Genomic DNA, 25,084 nt, shown 5'->3' on the forward strand with positions numbered 1-25,084 from the left:
AGAAGAGAAGAGAAGAGAAGAGAAGAGAAGAAGAGAAGAGAAGAGAAGAGAAGAGAAGAGAAGAGAAGAGAAGAGAAGAGAAGAGAAGAGAAGAGAAGAGAAGAGAAGAGAAGAGAAGAGAGAGAGAGAGAGAAGAAGAGAAAAGAGAAAGCACTTCTAATTAATGGATGCCCTAGGAAGTAGTTGGAGCAAAGTCCATGGAACTGAGTTTTCCAGCTGCCTTGTATCTCAAGCAAGATATAGCATAGCACCTCCGCATTTTCATCCATGGCATCTTCCAAAGGTTTACTTCACACACAGACACAGGCGCTAAGAATAATTTAATAGTTTTTCCTTTGAGGTTTTATTGGGTTTTTTTGTTTGTTTCTTTTGTTGTTGTTGAAAGGGCAATGCTATGAGATATGCACATTACAGGCCTGGAGGTCTCCTCAGGCTCAGCTTTCATGCCTCTACAGGCAAGCTCAGAAACATGTCAGGGCTGTATCTTCTCTGTGGCAGCAGTATTGTGGGAGACCCTTAGACTGGCGCAGATTGCCATCTCTCCTTTGCATTCCAGGACACAGTTAAGACTCAGTTTGGGATTATCTTAATATCTATCTTATAGCCATTATCTCAAGTTCCCGAGCTGGAAAACTTGTGACTTTCTGTCATTCCTCTTCCCTATTTATAAATCTCTCCTTTCTTTCCCTCAGCCCCCCACTCCTGCCTCTCCAGCCTGACCTGCTTCTGCACACTCCAGGAGGTGAAACCGAAGAGCTGCAGTTGTGACACTGCAATTTGTGTGTCATATTGTAACTGCGTTTCCACATCCTCCTCACTCTGTTGTAAAAGCAGTCGAAGAGGAAGAAGGGCAACTAATGAAATATAGGAAAGCAGGAAAAGAGGAAGCAGCCGAGAGACAGCAGCCCAACTGAAATGCTAAGAATTATGGAGAAGTGACAGAAAGGGAAGCACAGACCAGGAATTATACTTGGTGGCTTAGCAGAAAAAAAAATTTAAAACAAACAAAAAAATATATAGGCTTAGCCTTTTCTGCCTCTGCAGCAATCTTCTAGATTACTATTTCTCTCCAGCTTTCACCCACTTGACCCGTATTCCCCTTCCCACCTACTTTGAGGCAGTTACCAAACTCTGCTGTTCTCTGCGCAGCTGGACTTCACCAAACCTGAACCAACCACCCCCCGCCTCCTTATCTCCACATCAACCAAGAGCAGAGACTCCTCAAATCACTCTCAGACAGAAAAGAAGGAAATCAAACATGAAGAAAAGGCCTCAAAATGCCTAGCCTCATGGTGAGAAGGCTCAATTGGGCAATGGTCTTATTTGCTGAAGGCAGCCACAGAGGACAGAGTGATGGAAGAGTACAGAAGGAAATTGGCTAAAGCAGAGTAGGGATTGCCTAACTGGGCAATCCTGCCTGACTGCTGCTGGATGGAGCAGACAGCTTAGGAAGTCCTTCCACTGAGATCATGTACTGTTCTGTCCTGCTTGTTCAGAACGAAACTTGGCCGGAGAATAAAGTGTTTGAAATTCACATGAAGAATTTTCTCTTCTCCATTTGCAGGCAAAAGAGATACAAAGCAGAGCATGAACCTTTTTGAGAACAGAGTGGGACCCAGCTTTTTACACTCTCCCATTTCTCAGGGACTTTTCAGCAAGAATTAGTCTGATAAAAGGCTGAGTAGAAAGTAAAAGCTTGAGAAATGACCCTCTATAAATATCACAACAGTAATAGTTACGCGTCCCTTTTGAGTCAAGCACCAGTCTTTATCTTATCCGGTGGCTAACTGAATTTTGTAGTTTCTCAGGAAGATAGTGGTGAAATCCTGCATGTAAATGAAGACAGGAGTGTTACACAAAGGTGTACTGCAGTATAATTATTTGTTCATCACTGCATGAAAGCTACCCTGTTGGAAGAGCTCGTTCAAAACTATTTGTGGCTATTCCCTCACAAAGGAGGCTGTCAGGAGGTGATAAGAAATGGGTATTAGTGAGGCTTCACTTTCTTTGAAACACTCTTGCACAGAGAATATCAAGAGGCTCAGCTATTTTCCCTACCATTTATCTGTGAATTAGGAAATATCTTCTGGGCCACTTGATCAGTGTTTAGTTCTTCAGCTAAAGTTAATGTATTTTGGGATGTGTGAGACAGAGGAAAGATGACTTTACCTGCATAGGAAGGAGTTAGTTTCCTCTTGCAAACGGCAACAGTTCCTTAGACGTTATGACTGTTGCAGACCTGCACTGCATGTCCCATCCTGCAGCTCTGACTGCTCTTCCACTTCCCTACAGATATAGCACGAGTACCTCTAGTTCACAGTGGCATGGTTTATACACTGCATTATTTTTCTAGGGATGGCAGGGTGACCAAGCTGTGTAATACCTGTATGTACCCATGTGTGAGAGGGACTATGACCATTGTGAAGGTTTTACCTAGGTTATCATGTCCTACCTGTTTCAAAGAAGGGATGGTGTATATTTTGGGTTTGAGGTGCATGACCTGCCTTCTTCTGGCTTTATTAGTTCTGCTCTGGTTTTAACTTCAGCAGAGCCCTTCTTGATTTAGTTCAGCATTTCCAAAGGCAAAAACCAGCCATGTAGCTGTTCAAGAAACAATGCTATGTCAATTCAAATGAGTACTGTAAGAGACAACTTAGCTATGGATGTTCTCCACAGCAAATGGATGCAATTTTTCTATTTGATTCTGGATGAGAAATGTTGATCGAAAGAGGTAGAAATACGATCATTTTCCTGTCAAGCCAGTCATAATGTTACTTGCTGTTAAACCAGGACAGCTGGAAACAGCTAAGCATTGGTCTCTACTGCAATCCTAGCCATAAGGAAAGGCATGAGTGGTTTGCTTGGTTAAGGAGCAATACCACAAGGGGATTTTTATGCTGATGTAAACCTGGAAAAAAGAGAACATTAAACAGCAATAGAAGTGGGCCATACTTAGTCCAGAACTATTCTCAGTTTCTCACTAATTATAAATAGTAATTATCTTTCAATAATTCTCTTCCTCACAAACAGTAGTCTTCTGCTTCGGCCTATGGAGAATTTGGTAACAAACAAAATTCTATGGCCTCAAAGAGGGACAGGACACTGAATGCACCCTGAGGAAACCTAGGTTTGATTCCTAGCTCAGCCACAGACTTCCTGTGTGGCCATGGGAAAGGCACTTAATCCATCATGTGCCCTTACTTCCCTATCTGCACAGTTTTCAATTCTTTTTTAACGGGGATAAGACTTTTTTTTTTTAATGGGGAAAACTCAAAGTCTGTGTTGCTGTTTAGAGTGATTCCTACATCTGGGTATCTGCCTTTCAAATGTCCTAACACAAGGCTGAAATCTGGCCATGCACTGGTCACCCTCCTGACGTGTCCCACGTATCGTGACTAGGGACCATGGGGCAGGCAGCAGTCATAGCTCGAGAGGCTGCCATCACTTAAGTATTTGTGGAAATGCAACCCATAATCTGTGATGTGACCTACAGAATTATACAAACGTAGAATTATCATCCAGCCTAATAAATCTCTATTATGCCCATAAAATACTGGATATCAAGTGCTTGGAGCCCTCAGCCAGCTCTCCCTTATCTGGGATTGCTCGAGGTCAAAAAGTAGTCTTTTGTTCCTCAGACTAATGATGCAGAAGCAGGAAAGGAATGATATTTTTCTTCAGCTGCCCTTTTCCCATGTTGCCACTCTGTTCCAAGAGAGATGTAAAAATCCCAAAGGCAACTACCTCAAGAAAAAAAAAGCATAAGCTGTATAAAATATCCAAACTAGTTTTTAGTTTCCCAACATACTGCTGCCAGCATGGCAGAAGTTATCAGTGGTTTGAGAAAGGAAACAAGAGAGGGGCTCAGCCTATATAATTTTTTGTAGGAAATGACTAAATACTGAAAACTGTGTCATCTCCAGTTCAGCTTCATAGCGCTTCTCATACATGTTCAGTTAGGAGGTGTGAAATCTCCCTCCAAAACCAAATTGCCAGAATATTTTTTTTTTTTTTTTTTTTGTAATGCAAAAGATCTTCAGAAACATCTCAGCAAAAAGAAAAGCCTGTACGAGAGTATGGATTTGACCCCCTGACATTTGGGCTTATAATCCCAACTGTATCCTCAATTGTCCACCCTCCCAGGACCAGTCTCAATCACTGCTCTGTCGCGCTGGCACTAGGCTGTAATTCCACTCATTGCACTGGCACAACCTGGGGCTCCGGACGATACAAATCAGGCACAGAGGTGGAAATCAGCCCTACACTTTTCCACAAGTCCAAGCAATACGGTGAATTGCTCCTCTGTACTAATACCTGGACTAATTAGAGAACAGGAAATTGATTATTTCTTGATTCCCAAAATGATCTAATCATTCACTGCCAAAAAAAATTTATTTTATTCCCTCATTTACCATCACCAAATCCTTCATTTATTTATGTTTACCTATTTTCTGTTTTTTGATCTCACTTTTCAAGCTAGAGAGACGCATTGTTTGAAACAAAGACGGGTACTTTGAACCAAACCAATCCCACTGCACCCTGGGAAAACACACAAGACTATTTTGCTGCAGCTATTAGAAAAACAAATTTTCTCACTGATCTCCAGAATACTATTTATGGTTTAGATTCCACAGCACAATTGATTACATCTCATTGTACCCTACCTCACACTTACATTGGCTAGGACTTGTAAGGCTTAATTAATCAATTGTGTATATATAGCCTTAATTAGTAAGCTCTTTAGGGCGTGCTGTTGGTGTTTGTGCAGTGTCTACAGCAACAGAGCTCTGTCCCTTTTCCAGGAACCCTGTGCTACATCACAAATTCATAGATAAAAACAACAAGACAATTGGAGAGAAAAGGCAGTAGAAACACCCAAAGCTTAATTCCATCCCCTTCCCAGACTTACATAAACTGTAAAAGCTAATACGGACAGAGGACACACAATTATATGCAACGAGAACAAGATCTGTGCTGTGAAACCTAGTCCCAGGCATTCAGAAAGTGATCAAACTTGGCCTTACATAAGGGTTGAAGATCTGTTCAGACTATCAGCATTGGCATTTCCTGTCCTCTCAGCATTTATGGAATATTTGAAAGTGTCTAGCAGGCAAAGTTTCTGTCAAACTTCCTCTCTGCTCGTAGTTGCGTGTCCTAGACAGTGTAAGTGCCTATTACTTGGAGGAATCCTTTTGTCGCTTTTTAAAGCATCTGCCCAGATTATGTTTAAAGCATTTTCCAAATATTGCAAAGTAACAGACATTGCGTTGCATTTTTACCAAACACGAAGGATTCTAAGCATAGAAACACCCAAATGTGTGTCCTGATGTGCTATTACACATTAGGAAACCTTCTTTCCCATGAACTACCAACTTGCAACTCCTTGTTGCTACCAAGCCAGAGCGCATTCGTACTCCTCAATCCAGGATTCACAATGCACCTAAATTTCAGGCAGTGTGCCTGGACTAAGAGTAAGGCAAACGGAAAGTGTGGAAAATCTTCCCCATTAAAATGCAAAGCAGCTCTACAGAAGTTGCTTTTTCTTATTAGCTAAGGTAAACTTTGCTATCTGTGCCATGGCCATGCTGCACTGTGGAGTACAGTGTGAGGTCAAGAAAGGAAATGAAATTCTGCTAACTCTACCACCTAAGAACACATACATCCAGAAATACAATTTGGGCAATTGGGTTATACAGGCTGAAGGAGTTCACGGCCAGGCAAGTTTGTCAGAGGCTGCAGCACGTGTGCAGACTTGGTCTTCACAAAATTAACCTTTACCTGATAAACTGGTCAGCGACCAGAGACAAAAATATGGGACTGACGAATGATGCTTTGTTCATTTGGAGGAGAGCATCTCAAAGAAAGTTACTTCTGCCCTGTCCAACACAAAAAGACAAAATCGTGCTGGCTGAATACTTCTGAGCACATAACACACTCAAATCCCAGTGATCCCAGTATCCTACTGGCAGGCCTTTGGCCTCTTGGAAAGTTTTAGACATTAGCATCGTCACTTTCATCAGAGCAGTGCCAAGAGCTCTCCTTGCCACAAGGACAAATGAAGCACAGCTCATCCACAGCTTCAAACTCATTTACCTCAAATGTACCATGGATACCCAGCGAAGCTGATGCGAGCCACAGGCTTACACCTTCAGGATAACGTGCTTCTCAAGTGTTAGTAGAAGAGAACGTTAAAGGTTTCATTTTCTATTGTCATCTTTTTTATCAAATGAATGTGCAGCAGCTGTTAGTAGTGCAGGACCATGGCATGCTGCGGCAAACCTTCCCAGCAAGTCTTGTGAAATTTGTTTCTGCTGATGTAAATGTGCCATTTGCTAGAGCTCCCCATCGCTATCTGATGAACTCCCCATCCTATGCCTGAACGTGAAAAACACAACCCGCAGCCCAGAATGTGTGGATCTCTGTGTTCTCAGGAAGTGTGCAACTAATATAGCTATTTGTGCTCTATCTCACTGAGGGTAAAATAGAGGGGTGAAAAAAACCACCACTGCACAGCAAACACCAGTCCTCACACAGGAAGGCTGGGGACTGCTTTTTTCTCAACTAGCCCGGCCTTTGTGAGGAGTTAATATTTTTCACTCAGCTGTAGCTCCCTGAGATGTGCATAAGGAGATTCCCTGAATATCACTGCTACTTTCTGGGATGGGAGAGGAGAATGGTCCATCACTACATCTGTTACAGCGGTTCTTTCAATCGTGCTTTTGCATCCGTTAGCTCATTTAGCTACTGAAACATCTCTAAGAAAATTATCGAGTTGGGCATGCATCAGCTTTTAGAGGAAAGCTGTATCTCAAATGAGATACAAGATCTGCATTTTCCATTAGATTATTTCAATACATCAGCCATCTAGCCCTCTGCTGTGAGGACCAGACGTTCCCCAAAGCTTCACTGTGCGATCCTAAATTTGGTATCGGACTTTAAAAGAATCTTCCGGAAAAACCATTTCACCAACGTATCCCTCACTCTCCATTACAGACCTTACCTAAATAACACTGTAAAAAATTAAGTGAATCAAACATCCAAATCCCGAGATCCCATGTACCGCTCCACTGCAGAGCCAGCAGCAGCAGGCAGGAGAGCCTCTCTGGGGCATCGCATGAGGCGAGCAATGCCAGCGGGAAGGATCGAGAGGAGGTGCATGTTTCTCTGTCCTTTCCCCAGCTTCCTCTATCTTCATGAACTCCTTGGTGGTCCTTCTAGTACCACGACCCTGTCTGCATTCACAGGCACCTTGGCCTGTCGGCTCTACACGTACTGCAAAAGCCACAACGGGTACAAGTGGGTCTTCCTCAGCTGCTGCCCACTTCCCAAATGGAATTTACACTTCGGTTTCTTACAGGGATACAGACAAACTAGCAGGAACTAACCTTTTCCTCTTTTAGGTTTGAAAAAAATGTTTTTATGACATGCGCTTATTTTGCAGAATGTATATTTGATAGGTCTTTTCTTTCCCTCAGCTTTCAAGATAAATGCTCTTCTGCATACGTGTGCTGTTTTTTATGGTTTTTTTTACACCAACATACACACAGAGGAATTTGGTTTTGCAGGCATAGAATTTTGTGTCTGCTGTCAGACATATCGTTGTATGTACATGTGCCTACGTGTGTGCATTTATACATGTGAAAGAGAGAATATGGAATAAATAAATGGCTCCTGTTGGCTGGAAAATACACGGACATTTCAAACTTCAAAGGGAGTATTAAAGAGAAGAAACGAATTACAAAAAGTTTAGAAATTAAAAATATTTTTGCAGTGTCTTCTTAACACCAAGGGCTAAATTGTGCATTGTATAAATCAGTCTCTTTAACAGTACACAGGATAAAGCTTATTAGCAATGGTTACACTGTATAGCGAATATACAGACTCATTAATGTGTAATTACAGAATAAACAATATCAGACTTCTCTAGTCTGTTTTGCAAGGAGAAGAAAAGTTCCACTTAACACCACAATAAGCCCATGATAGGATACCAATTTTACTAGGATCTACTAGCAATGTGGTGGTAAGATGAAACAAATGTGTTGCTACACCAGAGGTAATGCCTCATTACCATTATTCCTTCCTCATCTTTTACATGTATGGGGCTCCAAAGCCACTGAAGCCTTTTGCTAGCACAATTATCATTTCTCAGTTTATTTCTACTTGCCATTACGTGGACAAATGACAGGAAGCTCAACCCCTCTCCAGAAAAGCCTAGTTCCCATTTAGCTTCTAGATAAATTGTTATAGGTCCACACCTGTGCCAGATGAAGTCCCAGCAACCGCACTGGCCATCAGGGCTTCCCCACCTCCCCTCCAACGTGCAGTGATGGGAGGTGCCAGTTACAAAATGATTTGGGTTCTGGGAGGAAAAAGGACGAACCCCAACTCAGAAAAGAAGGCACCATGTCAGTGCGGAAGGGATGTTCTCACCCCTTCGCTCATGGCTTCAGCCTGGGGAAATCAGAAGGGGTGCTCTGCTTAGGAAAGAGAGAGACCTTCACAGCCTGAGTTGTGAATACAGCCAGCTGGGGGTCAGGGTAGGGGTGGATCATGGACAATTCAACACTTCCCTCAGCCACACAGGTCTTTCTCTCCCTTTGCAATTCTGGGCACAAAAATCATGCAGTGGGTCTCAGTACGCTCCACAATAAGACAAATTAATTATTCATAGGGAATTCTGAATCATATGTGCCTATGTTGTTCTCCCCTGAAAATAAATTCTGATATGGAAAGACCCAGAAAGATATCTCCAAAACCCAGGTGCAGCATGAGGGGTGCAGAAACGGCAGTGTTCCCTAGCCGTCAGTCACCATTTCGGTGCTAATGAAACCATCCCGCTTCAACACCAACCACTGCCACCACTTCCGAGCATTGCAACACATATTGACAGCAGGAAAAAACAGGCTCAATACCTCAGTCCGTATAATGCTGAGGTGCACATACTGTGAATGAGAAGGGACTGATCTCCCTCTAAAAAAACCCTAAGCTGTCATTAAAAATCAGAACATAAAGCTCTTGACTTAGACAAAAAAAAAGCACAAAAACCACCAAAAAATTTGGGAAGTTCAAATCCATAGCAGGGATGTTGGCTGATCACAGTTTCTTACAAATACAGGATGCTTTTAAATTATGAAATATGAAGAATGAATATTTCCTCTTCTATTAATTGCAACACATGCTGAAAGTGTCACCAACTTTAGTTAAAACCCACCTTTCCATTGCATTAAACATCGCTGGTACATTACTTAATCAGCAGGGAGGGCAAAATCATGTGCAGATACTCTCTGTTATATGAAGGAATTAGCAATTCCTTTTACAGCTCTCAATTTTTATTTTTTTTTAAAGGAGAGGTCAGGGAGCAGGCGAGTTCTTACGTCATTCCATAAAATAATCTAGAAGTTACTGAAAACTCTGGTAAGAGCCACTTCCTCAGAAGTAACATTTCCAGGGTAAAAAAAACCTGGCTTATGTGAAAGTTCTCCTTACACTTCAGTCTCTTCTCTTTTTTTTTCTCTTTAAACTCTGATATGTGGCTTGGAAGAGTGGAAGTCAATTCATTCTGTCACATTTCTCCATGTTTGCTACATTTATTACACCTCTCAAGTGAGGCAATTTTGGTCTGTCTTTGGGGGAGGAGAAATGGGGGAAATGGAAGGTGAAAACCAAAGAGCAGACTATGGACTTTAACTTTTCTTTTTTGGATCAGCCCCATTTTGCTCAAAAATTGAGAGTAATCCTGTGTTTGCTCTGCATTTACTATTTCTCTGCAAAGCTTCAGTGGGGTTCTTAATCCCATTTTTAGGTATGGATTTAGGCATGTTACGGCTGAAATCTTATTTGCATCAAAGGAGCAGGAGCTGCTCACTTCCAAAAATCCCATTTGGTGCATGTGGTGTCACTATGGCTGACAGTGGAACAAATGATCAGATATCTTCTTGGGATCTCTTCTTATGCCTGTAACTTAAACACTTAAATGCTTCTAGGAAATATGTCCCCTCAACTGCAATGGATACAAGAAGTAGGCACTACTCCTTACTTAAAAATGGGTAAAAAGCAAAGAAAGAGAAGCACACACCAAATGTGTTACTTTAGTAGTAATTACTTTCCCTATATGTGCACCTTGAAAACACAGAATTCACTTACTGGGGAGGGAGGGAGCAGCAGAAAGTGTCTCACATCTCAGGCTGCAGGTCTAACCTGCTTTTGGGCTGGCTCGCTTGTTCAGGGACGTAGCTAGATGAGGCAAGACAGAGTTTCCAACAAGCTGTCTCTGGAGGCCCAAATCCTGGGGTGCTGACTGACCCACGCTCACAAGTTAACAGCTTGTTGTGCTCATGCTCCCTCACCATAAATGACGTGCCGAGAGTGACCCTGCACTAGCTGCTATGGCATACCTATCTACGTGGAGCAAAGCTTTTTCTGGAAAGACCGTCTTCTGAGGCTTCAAGAAACCTCACATAGCGAGCTCTGTGAGTAAGGTTCTGGGACAAATCTCTGTCCTGCAATGAGTGGTGTTTGCTCCTGGCCTTAGGACTACAGCTCCAAAAAAGGAGGTCCCTCCATCCCCCATTCTTTACCAATGGGGCTTGATCTACACTGGGGAAACCTGTGGTGGCATGGCAATGCTGTAAATCCTTCACTGCAAATCTCTAATGTGGGGATGCAGCCACAGTGACACTGTGTTTGCACGTTTTGCTGTGGGACAGAGCCTGGGGAGCTCACACCTGAGGGGAGAGCATCACTGCAGGTCCTCTGCAGCCAGAAACCTTCTCCTCCCCAGGAAGCACCATAGCAGTAGCTGAAATTACAGAAACGTGAGGAGTGGCTGAACAAAATCAAAACAGCAGTTTGTTCAGAAATGACACCTTTGTAGAGGCAGGTGGTCCCTCTACTGTGCCTCAGTCCAGCTTTTCACTCAGGGTGCACTCCTGAAGAACACTTGGGTTGAATGAGAACTTGCTCCACGGAAAAAACAAGCCTACAACAAAGACCAAGCAAGAAATAACACAGAATAGAGGGATGGCTGGTGTTGGGGGGGTCCATCCAATCTTCTGATGCACAGTCATTCCCTTAAAATAACCTGAGGTTTAGCAAGATGCAGTTATAGAGGTCCTCCCCAGCTTAAAATACGCCTCGCTTCCAGCCAGAGCCCTGTACTTCTGAGTCGTGGTGCAGCCACGACTGAGATCCTGCTAGATAATTTTAACTCCTGAGCTAGAATGGGGCTTATCTCTGAGGCACATCTCTTCTGCTCTGATAAAGACAACTTCCTCTAACTGCAGATTAGATCAGCAGGCTCAGTATCCGTACCTAAAGCCACACAGCTAAACACGCTGCATCTCTCCAGTTCAAACAACTCTTGCTGCTTTCTCAACACTGAAGAAACAAAACTTGCAGAGCTCCCAGGCTTCCCCTGGCTTTTGCACTGATGCTCCCCTCTGAAAACATAGCAGTACCCAGGAGGCACTCACGAAATTGGCCACAGCTCCACAAGCTACACAGCTCTGGAGACATAAAAGAAAAAAAACCCATAGCTTCACAACCCACTGCAACATCATGTTGCCACACGGTGACAACAGAAACCATACGGGCCAGGAGTAAAAAAATTCCTTGCAAAACTAAATAGAATCACTAGAAAAGTACAACTGTCTTCTAGGATCAATTCTGGTCTCAAGGACTTGATTTTATCACATGCTCCGGTCGCATCAGAGGACAAACTGTTATGTGCCTGCTTACACAGTGGCTCCGCCCTGGCTTTGCACAGGCTGAGTTAACTGCGCTAATACAGCGCAGCCTGCGCTGGGACTGCGGTGGCTCTCCTTTCCAGACTGGCTCACCCTCCCTTCCAGAAACTACTTGTAAGTTTGTTTTGAAAATGTTCACCCTCCATTATTTGCAGCAAGGATTTTTAAATTCGATAAAGGAATCTGCCTTCAGTAACAGGGCTGTTTTCCACTGTCCTTGTGAAAATTCGTGCACATTTTGCTAAGTCCTAAGTCATCATACTGAGCAGAGCTTGTCTCTGGCGGTGTGGCTAATTCCTCAGCTTCCCAACAGTCCCACATACCTGGGTCTTCTACACCTCACTCTAGCACATAGTTTCACACTATGCACAGGCAAAACATACCTTTGAAGGCTGGTATATATTGTATATCCTATACAGCATATAAAAGGGCATTCATGAAATTTGTCACATGCCTTCTCCCACTAAACCACCCGCCGTCCTCCTCTATACAAACTCCCAGAAGAGTTTTGCATACAAAATGAAAATAATCCTGACAAAAATATCTCCTGTGTTCCCCTTGAAAATACATAACTCATAGTGGCAGGGTCTCAGAGCATGCAATACCTGTCCACGCTGGGGACTGGTACTTTGGGGCTAGAAATAGGGGCTTTGAACCAAACAAGAGGGGAGATTCCCAACTTCCCTATTTTTAAAAGTTCCTAAAATATTTTAGTTACATGTTTTTCAATTCCTTCAGAAGTCTCCTCAGTTGGACTTTCAAGCCCTGTTTGATTGTGGAGGGTTAAAGACAATTCTTAAAGCTCCCCAAACTATCTTGAAACAAATTTTCTCTCTGCTCTTAGAGCCAGTAGGGCTACACCAGGTGAGACAGCAATTATTGGCAATTATTTGCAAAGGCTTGTCAGCTCCTACACATTTTCATACCTTTGAGCAGCAGAGATGTCCATCTGAAACCTGAGCAAGTAAAACACATTACACAGCCCTCCAAGTTACTTTAGTTCTCTGAATGATTACACGTTCATGCACACACATGCCACACGTGTATTTTATTACTCCTACACAACATGCTGCCTTCACAGCCACTGAACTCCTACAGGAGGAGCATGCAAAGATGTTTAGCTCTTTTTCCTCACCCCTTTCCCTGCCCTACAGAAGTGGCAGGGCAGCAGTGAGCTGGACCTGTCTCAAGCAACAGGACCGATTTTGCAAGCTGGGGTGGGGCACTTCCCCTTCTGTCTTTTCTCCCGTCTCCCCTCCGCCTGCAGCCTTTCCACCCTTTTACTCTGCCTCCACCCAGCTATGTGTGAGTTGCAGCAGATTTATGTAATGGCAAGCTTTGTGGTTGGCCTGGTGGCCCCTCAGCAATGCTTGTGTCCGTGCTCTCAAATGGTTGAGCTCCTTTTAAGGAAATAAAGCACTGAAGCAGCTCAGAGTGAGGACACTTGCCTGTAGTAGCTACTCAAGCAGGTTACTACCTCTGAATGTCCACGGCCAGGAGGCAAGCCCCCAGGATGCGAAGGCAGTGCTGGGTTCCCAGTGATGCTAGGCACCAAAGCTCTGCAGCTACACAGGCTTCTGCTTCAATTGCTGGGTTGTGGAAGTAACATCAGTCACTTGACTTTTCCCACTAGATGAGAAAAATGTCAAAAAGCTCTTTCCTTTTAACATCTCTACCCATATTAGTGTCCTTTATTATAAACAAATAGAGAGCTTCTAACTTCATAGAAATCTCATCTGTCTTCTCTTGATGCCTAGGGTCACCTTGGCTTGTTACTTTGGGTATTTTCTGTCAGTTGTCCAAGAGTTTCAACCCAATTATGTGAGATGAGTTCTCCCCACCTCTTCATCTCAGAAAGAAGAATATCTGTACTCATTATATATTCCAGGTCCAGACTGTAATCTGTGACTATGGTGGTGATCATTTTTTTAGTGAGAAACCCTTGACTTCCGTGTTGGAAGTCTAAATGGTCATCTTCAGCATCTGACAGATGCCTGTGCAGAAGTGGTGAGCCCACGGCCTCTTTCTAAGGCCAGTAACACTGTGAGATGGCTTTTTGGTCTTTATCCATTGATGGCCAGCTACAGTATGGGCAGTTATGGATAAAGGAAGTTACTGCTTGCCTTTCTAGGGAAATGCTACCACTGCAGCAAATGGCTTTTTCTGCATGAAGTAGGGTCTGATCTACAGCTCACTGAATTGTAAGCTTCCCACACATGGCTTGAATTAGGATACAGTCCCAGGGCAGAAACAGCCCTAAGTTGCAACTGTCTACCACATACCGGATGTTCAGTACTGACTATCCACAAAAGATGCACGCAACACTTAACTTGAAATTTGAATGGAGACAGTAAGAACCAGTAGAAGGTATTTCAAATCAGCTGCTGTGTTATAGGTTGGCATGGGAAACAGGGCTGCCCATCCCAAATAGGCTGTAAGGCAGTAATTCTTAATGGAATGGAATTTCAGAGGGATGTGTATTTCTAATTATCTTAAATCAAAATTTCAAAAGAATATTTAGGAGAGAAGGTAAAATAGAGTCTCTGGTGCCTTAAAGAGCTGTGAAAATCTAGCTCTTTGCTTGTCTGAAAACATTCCCTGTGTTTTCTAGAAAAACTAAATGTAGAGCAGGTGGGTGAGCAGAGTGAAAAGTAATAACAATAAAAAAGTTATAGGTTTTTTAGCTATAAAAAAGATCAACCTAAGAAGGAAATTTGGGGTGGAGAACAGGATAAGGAAGGAAGAAGATCTAGTGGACAGAGCAGCAGAAATGAAGTTTGTGGGAGGAAGCTGCTCAACACATAGCGGCATTCTGGGAGTTACAACATTAATAACATAGCAAGCTCTTCAAGGAAAGGAAGAGATCTATCAGTGTCCAGAACATGTCTTTTAATGTTTCTGCTTTGCTGTGCTGCTTGGGGTTATTACTAGAAGCTGTTGATGACTTTACTTTCACAAATCACCTTTTCACACCCACTTGTAATTTTTGCATTAGTCAGAAGCACCCCATGCCTTGGGTGCCTCTGACTGGGGACACAAGTCAAAGCACAAATTTCCTGAACCTCTGGACACTTCCCTTATGAAATTTGTACCCTCTCTAATGATTTTAAGAAAGACACTCAAAATCTAAAGGCTCCCAATAAAATCTGGAAGGTTAATTGTGTACTTTAACTTCTGCAGTCTACTACACCTTCATCCTCAGATCAGGAGAGATGTTTCAAAAGGTTCTCTCTATCAGGTCTATAGCACCATGTTCAAGTCTCAGTCTGGGGTCGGAAGAAGAAAGAAAGGAGATTTTTGAAAACGCGTGGAGGAGTTAGAGCCTGTCTGTCTTTTCTAAAAATAGCTTATTTCTCCTAATCTTTGACCTTTAAAATGCTAAATTGATGAAAAAGGTAATTGAACTTTTGACTCCAGGGTTAAAGGTTTCAGGAGGTGTTACTACAAATCTGAGTAAGCAAACGGTTATTTGAACATTTCTATCTCACAGGCTGATTAAAATTAACAACAGATTTCTCACTTAATTTTAGTAAGATGAGTTAAATACTCTTTTCATTTAAGAAACCTACAATTTCCATTGTTACCTCTGGTGCTGGTACACTACATGTACAAAAACGTCCTCCAGAGCCTAGTAGCCCTCTTCCATAAACATCTGATTCAAATTACCCTTCCTCAGCGCATGCCGTATGGACAGCTGATCTCTCAGGGCATTACAGATCAAGTGGAATGCACTTATGATTTGTTGAAATACAGCGAAGTACAGAGGTGATTCCCTCTTGATGAAGGGAGCAGATGGGACATTAGGGAAGTCATACAGAAAAAAACTTGTTGCCTGGTCATATCTGCTCATGTACATCGCCTGTCAGCTATCATAGGTCACAGTCCATCTCCCACCTACTAGATATATATAATATCAGCGGGTCTTTACAACACTCTCCCGCCTGTCATCGTTCTTCAAACTACTTTTTCAGATCATCCTTTTCTACCTAAGTTTAGTGATAGAGGTGAGAAATAGATCTTGGGACTTAGAGATAACAGCGTTGCACTGTCTACACTGCCATGCCACTGCCTGCATAGAAAGACAGTCCCCTTCACCCCTGCTATGTCTGTGGGATCACGTAGGCCAAACGCCACTCCTAAGGCATTTGTTTATCCCTAACAGATTTTCTTTTGACGATGATCCAGAATGTGCATAGCAATCATATAGCCTTGGATATGTTTGGGGCATGTGTTCAGACCCTTTTTGTGAAAAAGAAGAATTATTTTTTTCAGTATACTGTGTTCAGAAGGTTAGTTTAGGGCTAGAAAAAGGAGCATTAGAAGAGGTAAAAGCGTATGCAGCTTTACAGAAAAGACAAACATTGCAACCGCCGGAGTTGGTACCTACAGTTAAGGTCATCCATTAAACAGACTACTGTGAATTGTCTTTGTTTCTGTTGATTATGGTAAATGTCTACTACAAGATTTGACCCTTCAAAACCAAAGAGATATGAGCAGAGAAAGTGGCTGTAGGAAAAATGTTGAAATGAAGACAAGGAAAATCTTATTGCTGAATGCGCAAAGTAAAACTAATGAGAACAACAGATGGAATTTATCATTTTTAGGACACCAAAGATAACATTTTTTCTTTCTTTTATTACAGTAGCTTCTAATATGTGTTTATATTGATATTTAATTGAACTGTTGGGAGAATCATTACATCATCAGCAAACATAAATTTAATATTTGCTGGTTCTGTATGGTATTTGCAAGGTGAAGTAAATTCAATGCAATCAAAAATTCTGTTTTGTTTTGTTCAGGTTTAAACAAGGGATTTAAAAAAAATTATTATTTTTTCAATCAAGGCTTAAATATTTTGTATGCTTTAGTTACTGTAGGAGAAAGGAGGCTTAACTCATTTTACTGAGTTGATACACAAGCACTAAAGGCAAGATTTTGTCCAAAAGCTTTGGACTGAGAAACAAAGCACTAGATAAGTGATCAGATTATTAAAAAGCATTTTAAAAAACTAATTTGTTCATAAGGTATCTCAATACACACGTAGGAGCTGAACTTTATGCTCACACTTTTGTTAAGAAGGGATCAAGTGGTAAATAAAGTGAAGATGCATAAGATCTGCATTCTCTACTATCTAGTGCTGGAGCTTGGAAACAGGGTGTATTCCTAAAGCTGACACCATCGTGCTGTTTTACCTTGACTTGGTGATTTTGCCTTCTTCTGTGCCTCCCTTTCCACCTACCTCCCTTTATTAGACAATAAGCATTTAAAGGCACTTGCAACCTTTCTGTAAATGGTCTTCCACCCTAACTCTTATTCTTACAATAGGAACATAAAAATGATGAGCAAGACCTTTATTTGTGGACAAGCCAACCTATTTTGATAGTCACTCCTCTCCTGAAATATTTTTATGTTATACGGCATTGATCACAGCACTCCAGGAGTCATCGTGCTTTTTCTTTCCTTTTTTTTCCTACTAGTAAACAAGCATCATGATCATGTAATATCATCTAATCTTTTTTAGTGGACTACATGTGAGTTGGTGCAGCATTGCTAGTCCTTGGTGTGAAATCTGGGATCCCGAAGAAGAATTAGCATTTTGCAAAATCATCTCTGGACAGTAATGAGTTTTAATTCAACAGAGTTTATCAATTTTGAACTTTTACCTAGAAGAACAAAATTCAAGTGTTTCTGAAAGTTCTCCCAGTGAAAAAAATCAAGGGTAAATGAAGATCAGATATTGGGATCTGAAACATATGAATACTACGTGTGTTCTAATATGTTCTATATGTTCTAATATTTCTGGAGAAATCTGAATAGCAGATAACATTCGAGATAACATTCAAATTAATAAAAAAAAAAAAAACCCAACAGTTTACTGAATTTTTATCAAATCTGAGTTCAGATAATTTTGACCTGGAACTACATATTTAATTCCACTTCCTATGCAGAATGAAAACCATCTTTCCTGGGGAGAATTTAATGTAATCAGTCATGCTTTAGAAATAAGATAAATAGTAGGATCTTTATAACATCCTTGTGGATGAAAAGGCTTGCTGTCCTTCAAAATGCCTTTCCCAAAGAGAGTTGCACAAAAAACACGAAGCACCTGAGTAATCTTGTGCTGAACAAGATGAAAGGCACTGGACTTGCTTGCATACCAGCTTCCTATGTAGTACTTTAACATTATCGGCACATTATACTATGTACTAATATTTCTTAACAGAATGGACTAGTCATCTTACCCAAGACTCTCTCATTCTTAGCACTCTGTTGTCCTCCAGTACTAGTTGAAAGGTCCTCTGGTACAGGCATAGGTTCATCCGCATCATCTGGGACATCACTAATTGGAGGACTTTCCTTTCCTAGTAGTGAAGAAAGTAGCATCATTTAGTCATCAGAGTAGCCTCATTTTCAAATAACACCGTAAGAGGAACCACAAAACAAATAGAACTTTTTTTTTTTTTTTTTTAAAAAAAAAAAAAAGAATCCTAAACACTACTAAAAGCATGACATTCTTAGGACTAAAACCTGCTGTCCTGCAGGGAAAGCTTCTTTTGAGTACAGGGGAATTATATTTGTGAAAAGAATGGATGGCCAATGTCTCTTCCAAATTTACTGAGGTTTGGATAAACAGTTATCAGTCTTAATATTTTGGATATTTGTAACACACATGGATATTTTTCAGCTGCTATGCTCAGAAGATCCAGTTTAACCAACACAGACTGGCAGATGACAAAGGTTATCAAATGGGCAACTGTTGTAAAAATGCTTCTTTCTTCCACAAATGTTCCTCAAGTGCACATCTGGATTTGTTTCAATGACATAGTGAAGACTAACCCACAAGTATTCTGGGGCTCTTACAGAATTACCAAAAAAATCAAATTTTATCTCCAAATAAAAATTCAGCTACATCTTCAGCAAGCTTCACTAATACCTGCAGATCAAGCTTTCGTTGGTCTTTGTGCCTACAAGTAACGAAGTGCCTGTAGCTCCTGGGCTTCCTAAAACGTGTACAATTAGCAGAGGTCACTCAAAACATGACTTCAAGGGTTTTATGGTCTCTTATTTGTAAAGAGGAAACAAACCCCAGTATCTTGTGTACGCAAGGTTTTGCAGAAGAAAACAGTCTGGTGCTTTAGTGTGTTACGGAACTATTATGGAACTGGTTTAGTGCCAAATGCAATACAATAAGGAAAACTCCCTTGCTAAGTATTGTACTTCCAGGAATGGTGAGGTTTCTTGGTTTAGCTCTCAGTCACAGCATACATGTCCTGCCCACAGTACCATCCTGTCTTTCAGAGCTTCTTTTGAGACAACTTCACACATCTGTAGCAAAAGCATGCCTTGGAAACAACTACCAAAAGAATTATCTAAGTGATTAGTTTCATTGGCTATTACTAAAATGCTGGTCTTTGCATTAATAGCAAAGAATGCAATAGGCCCAGAGCAGGATTTGAACTCAGTAATGTTCACATAAGACCTTTGTCTCCGAAATGGAGATGTTATCAATTTATACTGATGCAATCTATTAGACATCCCGTGGCAATCAGCACACCAGCAAGGGCAGTAATTTCATGGCACAAAGACCTAGCGAATTAGTGGTTTTTTTCTAATGAGAATTCCCTCATTAACACACAAACATTAATTAATTCTGAAATCACTTCTCAGAAAAGGAAAAATTAAAACAAATATAGCTTACTTAGTGACAACAGTCTGGTGATGCCAGTTATGGATTTGACCTGAACTAAAACGGTTCCTTCCCAACCTCCTGGATAGAGCAAAGCATCGTGCTTTCCAGCCTGTACTGATCATGACAGGGGGGTGGAAATGACAGGTAGGTTTAAGTTATCTTCCAAATTAGCTGGTTTGGGCTGTTTGCACAAATCTAGGTTTAAATGAATGAAATGAGTGGGTGACTGCATTTCTTAATGACACGGCTATCAGACTGTGGAATAATCTCTGAGCACGTAGTGGTGGGAGCGGTGTCAGGTGAACCATCTAAAACTGCAGCAAGAGGGTAACGAAGGAACAGTCCTGCACTGGCAGAGGGACTGACTAGATGATTTCATAAGGTGCCCCCCCATCTCCAGCTTCTGCAGGGTAATCTTAAATGGGCAAAATCACATCCACTGGATGCGAGTGCAAGAGCAAAGGTGGATTGCATAAATGGAAAAGAAGGACTATGGCTCTTACACCAGAGGAAAGTAAAAGCAGGAAGTAAGTTCATTAAAACAGTTTTTGCCATTGACTGTTTAGCTCCTTATTTAGTTATTCCTGTAGTTTTCCGAACCATTTTTATGGGATGTAAGGAGCTTAAAGAACTGTCAGCAACTTTCCAATGCAAGTACCATCCTGCCAAGCTGAGGGATCTCTTACAGATGGGATGCATGGGTGAGGAGAGACAGCAGAAATATTTCAGCTTTTTCAACACTTCCCCCCCCCCCCCCCATCCCCAACAAAACAAACCCAAAAAACCAGAAGTTTAATCGGAGGGCAAGAGGCAGTCTGGTCGGAAACAACTCTCTTGACACTACATGTAGGTTAAGGAAATTTGTTTAAAAGTAACAGCAATCAAAATGCACCCACATCTTCCAAGGTGCAAATTGTGCTTCCAGCTACAACAACGGAAGCTGATGATTTGACTTAGTTTGGATTCAGAAGAACACTCAACCTAAAAACCTGAAGGCTTTTTTGGCTACAAACCATATAAACACATAATATTGGACCTATAAGATAACAAAGAGCAAACAAAATCAAAACCTTCTTAGTGTGTAATTACGCATCCTACAATAAGCAGCCTAAGTAGGATGCTCTGAAGGTAAGTCAAAGTCTTTTGGAATAGAAACCTGTTAGTAGATCAGTACTTTCGCAGTTTATGGTGAACTGTTTGGTTCTCTAAACAGGCATCAGTCTTCTACTTGTTAAATTAATAGCCATTTGCTCAGGTGGCATGAGTCAGACTAGCCTCACGGACTTGGTGGGGCACAAGCCAGAGATCTGGTAAGCTTCCCTCACTCGCAGGAGACTGCAGTTAAGAAAACTTAGTAAACTTGGCGTTCATGACTCATTTCATATCGCTTGATTTCTTCCTGTGACATGATCGAGAAATTCCTGCATGCAAAAAGGCAGGGTAAAAATAGTGGATTTAAAATAGAAATATTTGTTGAGCTCTGTGTCTTGGATTCTAGAGCATGATATTTGTATTTCATGCCTTAACTACATCTAAATTGTTACGCCATGATAAGTTCACTACTGTATGGTAATCTTACAGATACGCAATTTCACTAACATCCTTTTGCCAATGAATTTAGAAGTGGAAAGGGGGTGGGGGAAAGGAGGGAACAGTTTCCCATTTAATTTCTAACAGGTATGTCCAGAACAATAACTGGTCGAAGGCATGGAGCAAAAAAAAAGCCCACCTAGTGGCAAGTACTGGGGTAAATTATTAAAATGTCACATAATAGAGCAAAGTAGCATAGATTTATTCCATTCCTATTGTATATTTTTGCTCAAAAATAAGAAGTGAAGCACAAACAACACAATCTAATCTTGGGGTGGGGGCATATTTTTTTTAATTTATTGATTTTTATAGAGAGCCAAACAAAAAAGGCAAAGGACCTCTAGAGTTGAAGTTCTGTTTGTGCCACTGCCACTGATTCATAGTGCCCTTGGTTAAGTCATAAATGGAGATAACTTAAGCTGCAGGCTGTATCATACATTCCCCCAATGTATCCTGAAGCTCTGAAAGATGGTCTCAGATTACCAAACGCTGCCACTTCTGTATGAAAGTTGTCAGAGAAGTGCCTAACCTATCAACAGTTCCTGGTAAGACTCTCAACTTCTCTCTGCTTGAATTTCCTCATCTCTGCCTTAACAATATAGTTAAAGACATGAGGAAAGAGAGGAAGGGAACAAAGTGCCCAGCCCAGTAAGGTTTTATGCATCCTTTATTCCTTACAAAGTCCATAGCCTGGTGTTTCTTTAACATCTCCATTCAGTTCTGAGAGCAATTCAGTTCATGCCAGGATGGTGCTGCTGGAACCATGACTGTTAAAAAGAAAGCCAGGGCAGGATTTCTTATAGAAATCTCATTGTCTATCCTTTCATAATCTAACGTTGTGTGTATTTAGTACCTGAGGGTTGTTTCCTATGGAAACACTAGTATCACTGGAGAAGTTATGCAAGAAAAGCCACATACACATTTTTCTCTATGAGAGTCACAACCCAATTCGTGTCCCCTTTTCACTAGTAGAACCTCAAACCTCCAGTGATGAGAAGAGAGTCACTCTGGGATGGGAGCCAGGCTTTCAGGTGGGACATACCAGCCCAGGATACACTCATTTCTACCTTTCCAGGACCGAGCAAGAACATCAAATGCGAAACTCTTCTTCCTGCTTTTGCAGAGTATGGCACAGCCTGGTCAATGCTAGGGAATCTTTTTATGTAAGGTGTGAAAACATTTGTACTGTTTTTTCACCTTCCTTAACTGTCAGGCTCTAGAACTAAGAAAAAAAGAAAAAGAAAAAAAAAAAAAAAAGAAAGAAAAAAAGGCAGGAAAAATACTGCTTGTTAAGTGAGATATTATCTGTGTTTTCTGACTCTCTTGTATGGGTGCCGGATACCGTTTGGTTAAATGTATGTCAGCTCTCTCCTCATTTCAGAACTGCAACTGCTTGCCTCATGAAATATCACTTTCAGGAGAAAAATAAAAAGTGTGAACTCTGCACTAGTCACACGGTATTTCAGTTCCTCTAGGAGCCAGCTGTGCCTGGATTCCCAGAAGCGGGAATGCCTGTGCACATGCAGGGTTTGGCTCGTTCACGCTAGTTTTATACTCTCTTGGCCCAGCTTGCCCTGCCACACCTGAGTCAGCTACAGCTGCATAAAGCACATGGCTGCAAAACACTGCTTTTGAGCTGAGAAGACTGTTTCTGCAGACCTATTTTATTTCTGGGTTAAAACAAACAAACAAACAAAAACTCCAAAGAAACCTCCCAAACTAATTTTATTTTTTAATTTTTTTTTTTTTTTAAACACAACTAAGCACCCTAGAGAACCAAATCACCTAATTCCATAGGCTCAGAGAGTAAGCTACACCTGACGGGCATTACTCACAGAGCAGGAGAAATAAATAAAAGTGATTTTCAAGTGACAGGACAATCCCACACTCCTGAAACTGCCCAACTGTCTAACTGGTTCCCAATATACAGTAAAGCTCCATCATCATGCAAGGAAGCACCCTAGAAGCATTTAGAGCCGCAGAAGGAGCAGAAGAGGTGGAAAACTCCTTTCTGAATTCACTACCCTATGGGAAAGAAGTAGGTAACATCCCTGTACCTTCAAATCCTCTACTTTTGAGGTCTAGTAAGAGCTTACAAATAGCCAATATCTGTGGAACCTAATCTGACCAAGTCCTCTTTCCAGAAGGTTGAGTTCACACACAAGTCAGATCACAACAAAAGTAAATTAGCAAGATCTTTCTTTGGCCAGTTGTTCACAAACCCAGCTAACAACCCAATACAACTCACAGCCTCTGCTTATAGAAAGTACCAGATGCTTAGTGACAGGAAAAGCAGGAAGAGTTTGAAGCAGATTTTTTTTTCTGTAATCTGTTTATGTGGGTCTGCCTCTTATCAGAGGTAAAATTCCTCTTGCACTGAATTTTTTTTTTTTTTTTTAAAGAGGACCCTTTCCATCACAGAAGAGGAGAATTCTCATCAGCATGACTTGTTAGAAAAGCTAGAGGGCACAGGAAATTAAAGTATTACAGTTGTTCAAATCCTGGAAAAAAACTTTGAGAGCTACAAATTATATATGTAGATATACACATATTATGTATAAATTTACATATACACAAGCATTCAAAATGGCAAAGTTTCTTGCAAATCTTCCCTCTTGAGGGGAGAGGCAGACTATAAGGAAGGCAAAGTCTGTGACCTTCTAGTCCGCTCCTTGACTCAAGGCAGCATCTCCCACACTGCTCCTCCCCATGTCAAAAGAAAAAAAAAAAGCAATGCTCTGCTAGCAGGTGTGGAGCTCAAATTAATACTGCTGTAAAGAACAACACAAAAGTCAGGTGTGGGTATCCAGGGGAGCCTGTGCTGCTGCAGAGGAAGAGGAGGTCAACGCTCCTGCCCTGAGAGCTCATGCAAGCAGGCAAGGTTTCTGGAGCTGGGCTCGAATCACGGCGCCTCTCACTGCTCTGAGCAGAGCCACAGTGCTGTGTCTGCCTAGAGGGTGACAACCCCACTGCTTTTTCTTCTAGGGCTGCACATGTTCCAAGCGCAGCATGTACAGGACAGGTTTTGTTTCATTTACAAAACGTTTCAGCATGCGACAAAACACCGATGCATAAGTACATCCAGTTACAATTTTAAAATTGTTACACAGGGCTGACTAGGAATGACTTCCTAAACATAACTGATTATCTTCTGTTGGCATGAAGGATTACTATATTCTTCTTTGAGACAGAAAATGTCTGTCAGTTTTCAGATGACACAAAAAGTTCTGGGTTCCAATTTTTGAGAAAACTCAACATTTTTAGAATGGAGGGAGAAAAAAAAAAAAAAAGAAAGAAAGAAAATTGTGTTCATATATTTCAAGAAAACCCAGTGACTTAGCCACCCACACTGTACCCAGACCTCCATGATCTCCTACAGCTGTCCTCCAGTGCCCAAGAGCTGCCTCTTAGGAAAGAGCTGCACGTATCAGCCAGGAGCAGCCTCGGTGATGGGGCTGTCTACTCCAGGCTGAACACTAAAAGTGAAACCTGAAAGCCATTAACCATTGCAGCTGCCAACGTATTAGGGAAACGAAGAAAGAGACTACTGGTCCGCTGCCAACATATTAGGGAAAGAGACTACTTGTCCTTTTTCAACTGTGGAGGCACAACGGTATGTATATGTATTATCCTGCTAAGCCAACTTTTTAAGGAATCAATTTTCAAGGAAGTTAAGAATAAAACCACCCATAGGAATATCAATATGGGGCAAGACTGCAAAATCATATCCACGCCACTACAGGGCAAATTTGAGAAACCTAACTTCTTAGCGGTTTAAAAATTATTCTAAATATTATCATCTTGGACAAAAACAGTTATAAGCATAAAGCCTCACATCAATCTTTTGTCCCTTTTTTTTTTTTTTTTCCTTTTTAAAAACGTTTACATGTAAAACAACGCTTTGGAACAAGTCAGATAACCCTATGTATTAAATACAGTTTGTTTGCTTTCAATTACTATTTGCCCCCTCCCACCTGGTGAACTCTGTTCTATATTTATTTTGTAACAATCAGAATTTTGCTCCCGGAAGAAAGAGTGTAAGTGTGCACCTGACCATGCT

At 41.4% G+C, this 25,084-nt stretch overlaps 1 protein-coding gene across 5 annotated transcripts in view; it reads right to left on the reverse strand.

Moving 5' to 3' along the window:
* IKZF1 (IKAROS family zinc finger 1) overlaps positions 1–25,084 on the reverse strand; it is a 67,853-nt gene that overhangs the window by 29,621 nt on the left and 13,148 nt on the right. For all 5 annotated transcript variants that reach the window (XM_086468876.1, XM_086468875.1, XM_086468874.1 and 2 more), the window contains exon 3: positions 17,987–18,106. In XM_086468876.1, the coding sequence (XP_086325002.1) occupies positions 17,987–18,106 (120 nt within the window). The remainder of the gene's footprint in view (positions 1–17,986; positions 18,107–25,084) is intronic.

The sequence above is a fragment of the Leptosomus discolor genome, chromosome 8, assembly GCF_034619465.1.
Source record: "Leptosomus discolor isolate bLepDis1 chromosome 8, bLepDis1.hap2, whole genome shotgun sequence".
Taxonomy (NCBI): Eukaryota; Metazoa; Chordata; class Aves; order Leptosomiformes; family Leptosomidae; genus Leptosomus; species Leptosomus discolor.